Source organism: Mobula birostris, chromosome 16 (assembly GCF_030028105.1).
Source record: "Mobula birostris isolate sMobBir1 chromosome 16, sMobBir1.hap1, whole genome shotgun sequence".
In the NCBI taxonomy this organism is placed as follows: domain Eukaryota; kingdom Metazoa; phylum Chordata; class Chondrichthyes; order Myliobatiformes; family Myliobatidae; genus Mobula; species Mobula birostris.
Genome location: NC_092385.1, coordinates 58508828 through 58521889, shown reverse-complemented (window position 1 = coordinate 58521889; position 13062 = coordinate 58508828). Strand labels below are relative to the sequence as shown.

The 13062-nt window shown below is 41.3% G+C and overlaps 1 protein-coding gene across 6 annotated transcripts in view; it reads right to left on the bottom strand.

The window, feature by feature from the left end:
* Window positions 1-13062, bottom strand: part of LOC140211163 (DDB1- and CUL4-associated factor 1-like) — a 95608-nt gene that overhangs the window by 5313 nt on the left and 77233 nt on the right. For all 6 annotated transcript variants that reach the window (XM_072280699.1, XM_072280698.1, XM_072280703.1 and 3 more), the window contains 4 exons: window positions 9340-9433; window positions 7937-8041; window positions 6181-6254; window positions 827-931 (listed from right to left, as the gene is read on the bottom strand). In XM_072280699.1, coding sequence (XP_072136800.1) covers window positions 827-931; window positions 6181-6254; window positions 7937-8041; window positions 9340-9433 — 378 coding nt within the window. The remainder of the gene's footprint in view (window positions 1-826; window positions 932-6180; window positions 6255-7936; window positions 8042-9339; window positions 9434-13062) is intronic.

Sequence of the window (13062 nt, the reverse complement as noted above, 5' to 3'; positions counted from 1 at the left end):
TGTAGCTTTGTGGTGGAATAGAAGGGGTGAGGGTGGCTAATGCAGTAATTTTGTGCTAAAATATATGAAGTTGATAAAAATGATGATTTTTCTGACTGTTCTACCATTTGGTTTATCTGCAATATTTACAAGTAAAAAGGTTTTCCCTCTGCTATGCATCATTAATCATATTTATCTGTACTTTCTTGCTGTGATCAGTGTTAGGGTTAGTGAGTTGTAGACATGCTATGTTGAAAGCATGGCAACACTTGTGGGCTGCTCCCAGCACAATCCTTGGACTGTGTTAATCGTTGACACAATCAACGCATTTCACTGTTTCAAAGTCCATGTGATAAAGAAAGCTGATCTCTTAATATCTTGAAATCTGTTTTTCTAAGTGTTCAGGGCCAAGGAACTTTAAGATACAACTCTGGTAAAAAAAAAAAAAAGTCTGCTCATGTGGAGACAAATTACCTAGACTGGGATTTGCAGAGGCAATGAAAGAAGAAGAGCACATTCTTAAATAAAAAGACAGGCAACAGCAACAAATCTGTGAAAACTGTCCTACTAGTAGCATTCTCCTGCCATGAAAGCAAACTAACATTTAACGTCACAACAAAACATTGCTCTCCTCCACCCCCCAAAACATCAAACTTGTAACTCTACTCGATCTGATCCCGAACAGCTCACAGAACCAACAGAGCAACGTGAAACATGTACTTGGTGTGCCAGGGCCAAATGATAGTGAATGAAATTAAGAGCAATGACAACTGCCCTATCATGACCAGAGTCTAAGTATTGGCGTGTAATACTTAACTGTTTGAGAATCTATTAATATTATACAAACCTGATCTTCTTCTTCATCTTCTTCCTCAGCCAACCGCTGACGGCCCACCTCATACAGCCTGCAGACAGTGTCCATTGACAGGGCATCCATGCTGCTGCCTTGATTCTGCAAAACAGTGTGAAGCATTAATTGACCAAGCAACATTACATACTACCTGACATGGGTGTTTAAGGTCAGAGAATGGGTTTAAATAATTGGCCATAGCTTACTCTACAAAAACAAGCAAATATTGTGTTCTTTTAACATCAGTAAAGGGTCATCACAGGAGCATTATTAACCAAGTATATGTGCAAATGAAAATATGGTGATTAGGAACCCTGTCAAGTTTTAAGGGGAACTAAGAAACAAGTGTTTCATGGAGTTGATTTCATAGCCGAACATAGAATAATACAGTACAGTACAGGTCCTTTGGCCCAGAATGTTGTGCCAGCCTTTCAACTAACTCTAAGATCAATCTAACCCTTCCCTCCTACATAGACCTCCATTTTTTTCCTATGATCTGTGTTCTCCACTGTGTAAAGAAACTTCTGTCACCCACACTCCTGTATACTTTCCTCAAATCAGCTTAAAATTAGGCCTTTATCTTTACCTCCCCCTCTTCCTGCTTTCCACAGGAATCGCTCCCTCCATGATTCACTGGTCTATTAGTCCCTCCCCACTAATCTCCTTCCAGGCACTTATCCCTGCAAGTGGCCCAAGTGCTACACCTGCCCATACATGTCCTCCTTCACCTCCATTCAGAGCCCCAAACAGACCTTCCACGTGAGGCAACTTTGTTGGGGTCATCTATTGTGTCTGGTGCTCCTGATGCGGCCTCCTCTACGTTGGTGAGACCAGTTATAAATTGGGGGATCACTTTGCCGAGCACCTCCACACCAACTGCCACAAGGGGGACTTCCCGGTGGTCAAATATTTTAATCCTGATTCCCATTCCTGTTTCTATGTGCCAAGATGAGGCCACCCTCAAGGTGGAGGAGCAACACCTTATATTCCATTTGGGTGCCCTCCACCCTGATGGTATGAATATCGATTTCTCCTTCCAGTGAACAAAATCAGCCCCCCTTCCTCCATTCCCCACTGACCTTTTACTTCTTCTCACTTGCCCATCACTTCCCCCGGGGTCCCCTTCTCCTTCCCTTTCTCCTACTGTCCACTCTTCCCTCCTATTAGATCTTTCTTCTCCAGCCCTTGACCTTTCCTACCCACCTGGCTCACCTATCACCCTCCAGCTAGCCTATTTTTCCTCCCCCACCTCTTAATTCAGGCATCTCACTCACCCCTTCCCTCAGTCCCAAAGGAGGACCTCAGCCCGAAATGTTGACTGTTCACTCTTGTCCATAGATGCTGCCTGATCTGCTGAGTTCCTCCAGCATTTTGTGTCTGTTTCTTTAGATTTCCAGCATCTACAGATTTTCTTGTGTTTAAAATTAGGCCGTCTGGTACAGGCCCACAATCCCTTATCCGAAATTCTTGGGGCCAGTTGCATTTCAGAATTCAGAATTTTTCAGATTTCAGAAAATTGATAATTAACTTGTCTCAGTGCGGATGGACTTTAGGACCTGGGGGAGCTCCGGACCTACGCACATCCTCCCGTACACTTTAAATCATCTCTAGATTACTTATAATACCTAATACAATGTAAATGCTATGTAAATAGTTGTTATACTGTATTGATTAGGGAATAATGACAAGAAAAATGTCTGTATATGCTCAAACAACCAGTGCTGGAGAGAGAACTTCCAGGTTTTCCCGATCTGCACTCTTTTACAAATACTATTACAGTTTATTTATAGAGTAATATACTGATAAATGAAATAGTGGGACAATTATAGACCATAAATACATTAGTACATTTTATTTCCAACAAAAACATAAAAACATACAGCTTCAAACAAACCAAGTCAAACAGATGGTAAATGACTTATTGGAATAAATGTAGAACGTAAATACTCTAGGACATATACAGGTTCAAACTAAGCTAAATACGTACAGGTACCTGATGGGCCAGGAACAGGATTCTCAATTTATGAAGCAGCACTACGACAGACGGCGTTTTTAAAGACTTTTTCAACTGTCATCTGTCTCATTAACACAGGTTTATGTCTAAACAATCTTTCAGACATCTCAGATGTTGGCTTTTTCCAATCATTGCCAACTTCACCTTGTGTGTGCCTGCTGCATTGGTACACCCGAGAATAGTTAACCTGTCCTTAGCATCTTTGAAACCTGCTGTTGCTCTCTCATCAGCATTGTAAATTTGTTCAAGGCTAAGGTTTTCATCAGATATTATCTTGGCAAATTCGTCAATGTTACCAGTATGAGCGCTGAGCCACAACTGATGTCTGGCGGCCTCTGATAGTGCTGTCATGTCACATCTGAGTGATGTCAGCTGTTGGCGCGCCAAACAAGCCTTGTTACAACATGCTCTACACTCCACGAAGAAAACTTCAGTTTTCCGAGCTTTTCGGATTTCAGATAAGGGATTGTGGACCTGTATTAGTCATTTCTGCCCTAGGAAAAAGTATCTGGCTATCCACTCAATTGATGCCTCTCATCTTGTACTACATCTCTATCAAGTCACCTCTCATCCTCCTTCACTCCAAAGAAAAAAGCAGGAAAGTGCTAATGGACTGACCAGACTAGCTCTGGGAGTGCAGTTTGATAGATCAGAGAGAGGGAGATTTTACACAAGGATGTTTTGCAGCTTCAGTTGTTAGCTGCTCCAAGAACACAACAGGAAAAGTAGGTCACTTGGGCCCCTGAGCATTCTCCAGCATGCTTTAAGTCCACAGTGGATCTTCCACCTCCTTCTTGCGCTATTCCTATGTCCCTCCATTCCCTTAATATCTAGAAATCAATTCTGTTTATTTTATACATTCAAAGCCCCTACCCATCTTGAATGTACTCCTTATTCTGAGACTGCAGCTCCTAATTCTATACTCCCACACACCCGCATTTACAACACTAATCACAGCAGCTAGGCTAAATTGTCATTCCTCAAGCCCAGACTTGCTTGGATAATATTCCTTAAGGTTGTTCTACCTGGGAGTGGTAATGGGGACAAACTCCGCTACCTATTAAATGCTCCCAATGGTACGTGACTCAAATAGCCTCTGACAACCACGTCCAGCTCCTGGTCTTCATGTGTGGTGGAACCATTTCTACTGACAGGAGAAGGGGCAGAGGCGGGTTTCTGGTGCCTTAAAACCAGTCGCTTTGGGCAGATGGGGCTCATCAAGAAGGAGAACTCTGATCTCAAACCTCCATTGCCCTCTGGCTATTTCCACTCATGGGGAAGGCTTCAGCAGTAAACCCAGAGCTGGAGTCCCTAAGGCAGTCCTACGTTGAGCTCACGCTGACTGGCACTTCTGTGACAATGCTGGTGCCAAACTGTATTGGTCTCTGCCGTTCTTTTGGGTTCATCAGATGTGTGGAGAGGTGGAGCTTGCTATATGGGCAACAGCTTCCTCTCCATATTGTACTGCCCTGGCTTGTGTATCTAGACAGCTAAGACACAACATCTATACTGACCGATTAAACTGAATGCGACCACATAGTATTAGGGCTAAGTATGTGCTTTGAGGAGTGGTTAGTGCACAAAGAACAGTGTGGGTAAATGAGTAATTTTCAGGTTGGGAAGCTGGGATTAGGATTGGTATTGAAGCCACAGTCATGATCCACACAAATGATTTGGATAATCGAAATACGTGCAAGATATCTAAGCTTGCTATAATATAAAGGCAGCTGTCAGTTTGGGCTGTGAAGAGGACACAAAAGGCCTCGGGGGATATAGACAGACCAAGTGAATGGGTAAGAATGTGCCAGTTGAAATACAATGTAGACTGATGTGAGGTCATCCTGCTTCATAGAGAGAAAAAAAATCAGAAGAACAGTATGTTTGCAAGTAACGAGATTAGAAGGTGCTAGTATTTTGAGACAAGATGTCTTGTGCTGGAATTTAAAATGTAGGCTCTGTAAGTAATTGGAAAGGGAAATAATACTTTTGCCTTTAGTGCAAGAAGATTTGAATCAGAATCAGGTTTATTACCACAAAGGTTTACTGTCAGTATGCAGGGTCCCGGTGAAATTACACCTGGAATATTAGATAGGAAGTCCACAAGGTTAGAGTGAAGTCAAGTGATTCCTGGAATGTACAAGGAGAGAATAAGCAGATTTAGCTCACACCCTCTAGTGGTGATCTCATTCAAATACAAATCCTAAACAAGCCTAACTGGGTAGATGAGGAATTAATGCTCCTCCTAATTAGATGTCAGAAATCAAAGGAGGACAGAGATGAAAGTTCTTCACAAAGTTAACAGTGATTCTTGAAACCAAAAGAAATTTCAGTTGCTGAGTACATTCGAGACAAAGATCAATAAAGCTTTTAAGATATGAAAGATGAAGGGATATGGGGTTAATGCAGGAAAGATGTGCTGAAGTAGGCCAGAGATAATTTTAATGAAAGGTACAGCAGGCAGAAGGTGCTGAATGGCCTATTCCTGCGTTCATTCCTTGTGTCTGATTTTTAACTAGATGGATGCTCACTTGATCTAAATAGAGATGTGGGTTTTCCACAACCTAAATTTCAAGAGGACAATTAGCTGCTCAGTTAACGCACCCTGAAAGTTATCACCACAGGAATTTGATAACATCCCAAGCTGACCACTTGATGACCGAAGAATGAAGTTTAATATTAAATTCAATGTTAAAATTTTAAAAATCTGTAAAATAATGCCAACTAGCTCATTTGAAGCAGTGAAATGTGATGCATGTAACCAACTTGGGCCCAGGAAGATGGGTAATTTATTGATAGTAAGCCCCAGAGCCAGCAATGAATGTGCTTTGCTGCTTTTACAAAGTGTACCCAGAATTCCTTCCCTTCCTGGTGGGAAGCCAAGATTGTTCGAGACTACTCCAAGCATAAAACAAGTGGGGAAACTAGACCTGGTACTTTTCATCCAAAACATCATCGTTCTCTCCCAATATTCACCCAGAATAGCAGTCTCACGCTCCCAAGTAATTCATTTCTCAATTTTACTCCTGCCTGTGATAAACTAAGCAGAACTAGGGTCATAACCTTGAGACAGAATGGGGAGACATTAAGAACCACTCAGGGATCTTGCTTGTAATCTGCTATTTGATGCAGGTAATGTCATACTTGGCTTATTGTCTGTCAATTCACACACAACACGAGCCCTTTTTAATGAAATACAAGGTCTATTCAGGAGGGAAAGTCTATTTTAAAATAATGATCTTGTATATCTATTTTAAAGTAATGATCTATAATAATAATAATAATACTCCTGCTGCCAGGGTTTAAGAGTTAACAAATTATACACAGGAAACTGCCCTACCTCAATCACTGCCAGATAGCAGTCCTTCGTGTCTGTGCACAAATCGAAAATATTCCTCTTCACGTCAAGTGTTGCTTTAAAAATGAGGATTGAAAAGCAAATATTCAAATGTTACTTCACTGTAAATTATAAGCCATCACATCACCTCAGCTAGGTGCCTGAAATGAAGATATTTTCCAAATCCCAACCTCAGCTCAACAAGCACAAAGGACAAAAACAGTAATCACTCCAGTTAATGCAGCAAAACTTATTTCAATTTGAGAGAGGTTATGTTAACTGTAAGCAATAAACTTTGGATCAAGGAAATTCAGTAATAATGACGTGTCAGCACATTATCAGTAGAGCAAACATGTCTCATAGCACCATAGCATTATCATTGCTTGGAAATTGGTCTGAGTAATATAATTAACTCAATCTTTATTTGTAGAGAATATTGTAGACACTGCAAGAGGCAGTTCTTTTTGTGAGTCTTTTTACCTCACATACTATTCCACAAACCATCTTGGTCACCATGCTGTACATTTAATAGGTGCCTGAGCAAGTCCAACACCGGGAAAGCCTGCCTTAGCTCGATCCTCTAATTCACGTCTTAAAACTGGTTCTCCTTAGGTACCTTCATCCTTTCCCCAAGCTGCAATAGCCAACCCTTGAAAAGGTAATCAACTTTGGTTCTGATGTTCCAATAGTGGTTTGATCTGGTCCAATACCTTTTCTCACCATGGCATGGTCCACCTCCAACTCTTCAATACCATTATTGTTGGGGAAAGGCTATTGACCAGCTAAGGTCACGGACTTCCATGGTTACTTTGATGTACTCCCTCCCACTTCCATTCTCTTGATTTCTACTTCTCAGTCACATACACTATAGGGCAGGGGTTCCCAATCATTTTTATACCATGGACCCCCCTGCCGTTAATTGAGGGGTCAGTGAACCCTAGGTTGGGAATCCCTGCACTAGGGTTAAGATTAGGTGCCATAACTGCTTCCCAAACCTCTGACTTTTCCCCCTTTCTCAACACACGCGCTGTGGTGCCTACAGTTAGTCAACTCTGGAGGCAAGCAGTTAACCCACATTGTGATGAGGCAATAACAATAACCTCAAAACACAAACATTGTCTCAGTCTCTGCCCACCTTGTTAATGCAACGGCACTATCTGAAGCAAACATCAAGTTGCAATGTAGCATTGATAGCAATCAACATGAAGTATTGTTGGATTGGGGTGTAGAATTGTTACCTTTCTTGTGGTGTAACTTTCCGACGCTTGCTTGTATTTTTATATAATCACCAATATACATGTAATTGTTCAGTGGATTTTCCAGTAATTATGGTACAGTTACTAGTACAGTATTTTTCTAGAAACTTCTTAGTTTTCAGTAGTAGGTGTAATGTCATTTGAATCTGGCTATTTTATATGTTAATTGTTATCAAGGGAATTTGCTGTTATCTTTAGTCTGGTAGGAGATGACTATGACTATCTTTTTAGTCTGGTCCTTTCTTTGTTCTCAATGCACTTCTTGTTGTTGTTTGCCCTTGCAACATTTAGTAAAACAGCCGTAAACAGCAAGTTTTACGCCTCATTCTTAATTTCAGAAGAAACATTGGACAGCAAAAGCATCAGGATCCAATAGCACCAGGAGTTAAGCTGAATTCCACGACTAACAAAGACTCCAGTGGCATTATTAAACCACTTAAAGATACAGCAAGCACCTCATAATATTAATCCAGCAAGCTGAAATGGAAAGTCAAGGCTCTCACCTATTGGTTTGTAATCAGTTGCATCAAAGGTCCTGAAAGACGATCCAAAGGGACTTTTCATTCTCACTTCTAAGAAATCATCTTCATCATCTGCCTGTAGCATAGCTAAACAAAATGAAACCTGATAAAGAGCCTGCATTCATAAAGCCTCTCACACGTCAGATTCATGGAGCAGCTTGCACACAAGTACTCAAAATAGCATATATGCATGGAATTTACTGTTATAATACCACAGTGACATAATCTATGCTATCAGGCCTAATCCAATTAATAAAGCACTTCACCTAGATCAGGAGGTTCATATTGCAGCAAGTCTTACAGCCAATGCCTATGCTCTCACTTTAACCGAACTGCCCAATTAATCACGCTCCTTTGCCATTTCCCCAAAGCTCTACAATTTTTCCCCACAATTACTTCCCATTTACAAGTGAAGGTTTCCTTAAACCCAATATATTTCTAGTGAATGTCACCTGTACTTGAACACTAGAAAGGCTTTTAAACAACTGAGGGTCTCACCACTGGGCAATGCTCCAGCGAAAACCTGACCAACACTTTATAGAATACAGTACCTTGTTTGTATTCATACTTACACCTCGAAAAATGAGCAATCACTTCCTTTGAAAACAAAATTTCCCTTATCAACTAGTAACTATGATCCTTCAATCCAAACTTTGTTCTGGTTGTTGTTGTGTAAAGGACTAGGGATTTACTTAACTGGAGACAGATAATCAAATCGAAATAGTCCAAGTACCTCATTCTTGCTATTAAAAAAAACTTTTGTATGAAAAATATTTTACAAGATTTACAAAAAACATTATAACACACAAGACTAACTCAGTCAACCTTCAATTTCAGGCAACTGGCTCCAAGAACCATTTCCTGTGCCATCACTGTATTAGTACATCATTCTGCATAGTTTTCAAATCTCAGTTCATGATACATCTATCCACCCATTATACAAATGAATCCATAACCAAACTCAGAAGTTAGACTGCAATCTACTACTCCAGTCAGATATAGTCTCAAAAGTGACTACTTTTGACTGGAGCAGTAGGTTACAGTGTATCCATGTTGGTGAGCCCTCAATAGTTCACTCACCCAAACCCAAAACAAGCATTCAGTGTGCACCTGCAAGAACCAGTAAAACACTGCAAAGGTAAGTGGATTGTAAAGGATCCAATTTCTCACAAATTGAAAAGGACATATTTTATCCAACACATAGAAATTAATTACATTAAATTCTTTGTTTCAAACCATGTTCAGGAGACAGAAATGACACCACTGACAGGGATGTATGTTTTATTTAAACTCCCCTTCAAAAATAAAGTTAATACTCTTTAGAATTAATTCCCCCAATTTAATTGAATTTCATAGTAATCACTGCCCCACACCAAGGCTCCTACCTCCATAGATGACTGTGCCTGTGTTGTTGAAGACAATGCGACATTGATCTAATGCAGGTACCATATGCAAGAGGTGGAATGTCCGTAGGTCCCACTGAAAGGCAGCTCGTTAAGGAACTTACACTGTCAAACAAACACGGATAGACCTCAACCATGAATTCTCCCCAATAAATCTTTAATTTATTTAGAAATGAAGAATAGGTTTCCAATAAAATGCTTTCAGGAAATATCTGGGACAGGTAGAGACACACAAAGAACCCCAGATGATGATTTAAAATTTATGACTTAACTCAATGTTTCTCATTCTGCGAATGCTGCCTGACTTGCTGGACATTTGCTGCTTCTGCATTTTTCAAATTCACAGCACTCACTTTTCCATGAGCTTATTTATTGGTAGGCCTGGGGAGCATTGCTCTTGTTATTCCAGAACCAGTCAAGCTAGAGCACTGAGCTTCTTCCTACAAATGCCTGGTTCAACTCAAAATCATATCAACCTGCTCCTGTACTGTTAACCCAAGACTGTGACAAATGGCCTGATTCTGCTCATATATCACAGACTCTGTTCCACCTTTCAATCATGGTGTATTTTCCCCATAACCTTTAACTCCCTTACCAATCTCTACTTTAAACACAACCAATGTCTTGCCATGTGCCCTTAGATCCTGGACATTTCTACTACTGGAAAATTTTTCTCCATTATCTGGTAGGTTTCAATGAGGCCCCTTATTGTCCTTCTGAACTCCATTCAACACAGCCCCAGAAACACTAAATGCTCCTCAGACATTAAACCTTTCATTCCTGAAATAATTCATGTGGAGCTCCTCCGGATCCTCTTCAGGGTCAGTAATCCTTTAGATACAGGGCTCAAAATTGCTCATAATTTTCCAAATGTGGTCTGTCCTGTGCCTCATAAGACTCCGCATTGCATCCTTGTTCTTATATTCTAGTCCTCTCAAAATGAATGCTAACATTGCTCTTGCCTTTTGTACTACCAACTCAACCCGCATGTTAATCTGAAGGGTTCCTGAACTGGTACTCCCAGATTTCAACCTGACCGAGTAGTTTTGGGATTGCTTGGCCCTGGTGTATTGCATGCTGCTTTTGATGATTACATCTATGCAGTAGCTTCACCTGGTTGATGCCTCATCTTCAGGTATGTCAGATGTTGTCCCCAGAAGGCCCTTCAGGATTCCTCAACTGAACCAAAGTGATACCTCAGAATGACAATAATGGTCAAGTGGGCCAGGGGGTTACCAATGATGGTGAATCACAAGTCTGTTCTATTATTAGCCAATATGATAGCCATTAATATTTTGCAGATGTCCAGCTGTGAGTTACTAGATCTGTTCAACATGACAGAATTGAAAGTACCCTAAAGGTGAAGACCAAACCTGTCTGTAGAAGTACTCTGCCATTGTCACCCTTACCAGTCATGATAATTAAACATACACTTGGAATGGGTAGATTGGCAAGAATGTGGTCAAACGGGTTTACTCTTCAGCCTGGTTCATCCAGCACCAGAGACTTAATTTGACAGCTACCGCAAGTCAGTTCTGTGCTGAGTAACTATTGGCAATTGTTTGTTTCTATTTTTTATTTAGAGATATAGCACAAAAACAATGTTTCTGGCCCAGTAGAATTACAGCCATACTAACCCAGACATCTTTGGAATATGGGAGAGAACTGGAGAAATGAAAAGGGAGAAGGTACAAACTCCTTAGAGACAGTGGTGGAAATGAACGCTGGACAATGGCACTGTAATAGCATTACCCTATCCACTAGGGAGAGCCAGCACAGCTTTGAGTGGGGCAAGCAGTATCTTACTACTTTCACTAAGTTTTTTAGTGCAGTGACGTGGGTGATTGATGAAGCTGTGGATGTTGTCTGAAACGGATTTTAGTAAGGCATTCGATAAAGGTCCCTTGTGGGAGGCTCACCCAGAAGATTAAGATGCAGGGGATCCATGATGAATTGGCTGTTTGGATTCAGAACTGGCTTGCCCATAGAAGACAGAGTAGTGGTCGAAGGATCTTCTAGTTGGAGGTCCGTAATTAGTGGTGTTCCACAGGGATCTGTCCAGGGACCTCTGCTGTTAATGATGTATATAAATGACCTGGATGGAATGTAGATGGGTAGGTTAGTAAGTTTGCAGATGGTATGAAGATTGGTGGTGTTGTGGATAGCGTAGATGACTGGCGAAGAATACCATGGGATATAGATCAGTTAAGATATGGGTGAAGAAGTGGCAGATGGGATTTAACCTGGCTAAATGTGAAGTGTTGCACCTTGGTAGGTTAAATGTAAAGGGGCAGTAGGATCTTGGGGTCCAATCCCTGAAAGTGGCTACACAGGTCGATAGAGTGGTTAAGAAGGCATATAGCATGCTCACATAAGAAATTGGAGCAGGAGTAGGCCATCTGGCCCGTCCAGCCTGCTCCGCCATTTAATACGACCATGGCTGATCTGGCCATGGACTCATCTCCATCTACTTGCCTCTTCCCCATAGCCCTTAATTCCCCTACTATGCAAAAATCTATCCAACCTTGTCTTATATAAATATATTTACTGAGGGAGCCTCCACTGCTTCATTGGGCAGAAAATTCTCCCGATTCACCATCTCTGGGATAAGCAGTTCTTCCTCATCTCCATCCTAAATCTACTCCCCTGAATCATGAAGCTATGTCCCTTAGTTTTAGTCTCACTTACCAGTGGAAACAATTTTCCTGCCTTATCTCATCTATCCCTTTTATAATTTTATATGTTGCTATAAGATCTCTCATTTTTCTGAATTCCAGCGAGTACAATCCCAGGTGACTCAATCTCTTCCCTCATCTCTGGAATCAATCTGGTGATCCTCCTCTGCACCACCTCCAAAGCCAGTATATCCGTCTTCAAGTAAGGAGACCAGAACTGCATGCAGTTCTCCAGGTGTGGCCTCACCAGTACTCTGTACAGTTGCAGCATAACCTCCCTGATCTTAAATTCAATCCCTCTAGCAATGTAGGCCAACATTCCATTTGCCTTCTTGATAGCCTGCTGCACCTGCAAACCAACCTTCTGTGATTCATGCACAAGCACTTCCAAGTCCCTCTGCACAGCAGCATGCCACAATTTTTTTTTACCATTTAAACGATAATCTGCTCTTTCATTTTCCCTTCCATAGTGGATGACCTCACATTTACCAACATTGCACACCATCTGCCAGGCCCCTGTGCACTCACTTAACCTATCTATATCTCTGCAGACTCTCCGTAACTTCTGCACAATTTGCTTTTCCACTTGATTTAGTATCATCTGCAATCTTAGATACATTACACTCGGTCCCCTCTTCTGGACTGTTAATGTACATTGTGAACAGTTGTGGGTCCAGCACCGCCCCTGTGGCACATCACTCACCACTGCCTGCCTTTATCAGTCCCGTCATTGAGTTCAAAAGCCAGGAAGTTACATTGCAGCTTTATAAAAATTCTAGTCAGGCTGCATCTGGATTATTGCATTAAGTTCTGGCCGCCCCATTATAGGATTGATGTTGAGGTTTTGAAGAGGATGAAGAAGAGGTTTACCAGGAAGTTGCCTGGATTGGAGGACATGTGCTATAATGAGAGATTGGAAAAATTTGTGTTGTTTTCACTGGAATGACAGAGGCTCAGGGGGAGATCCAAGAGGTTTATAAGATGATGACAGGCATAGATATAGAGTAGACAGATAATGCTATCTTTTGTC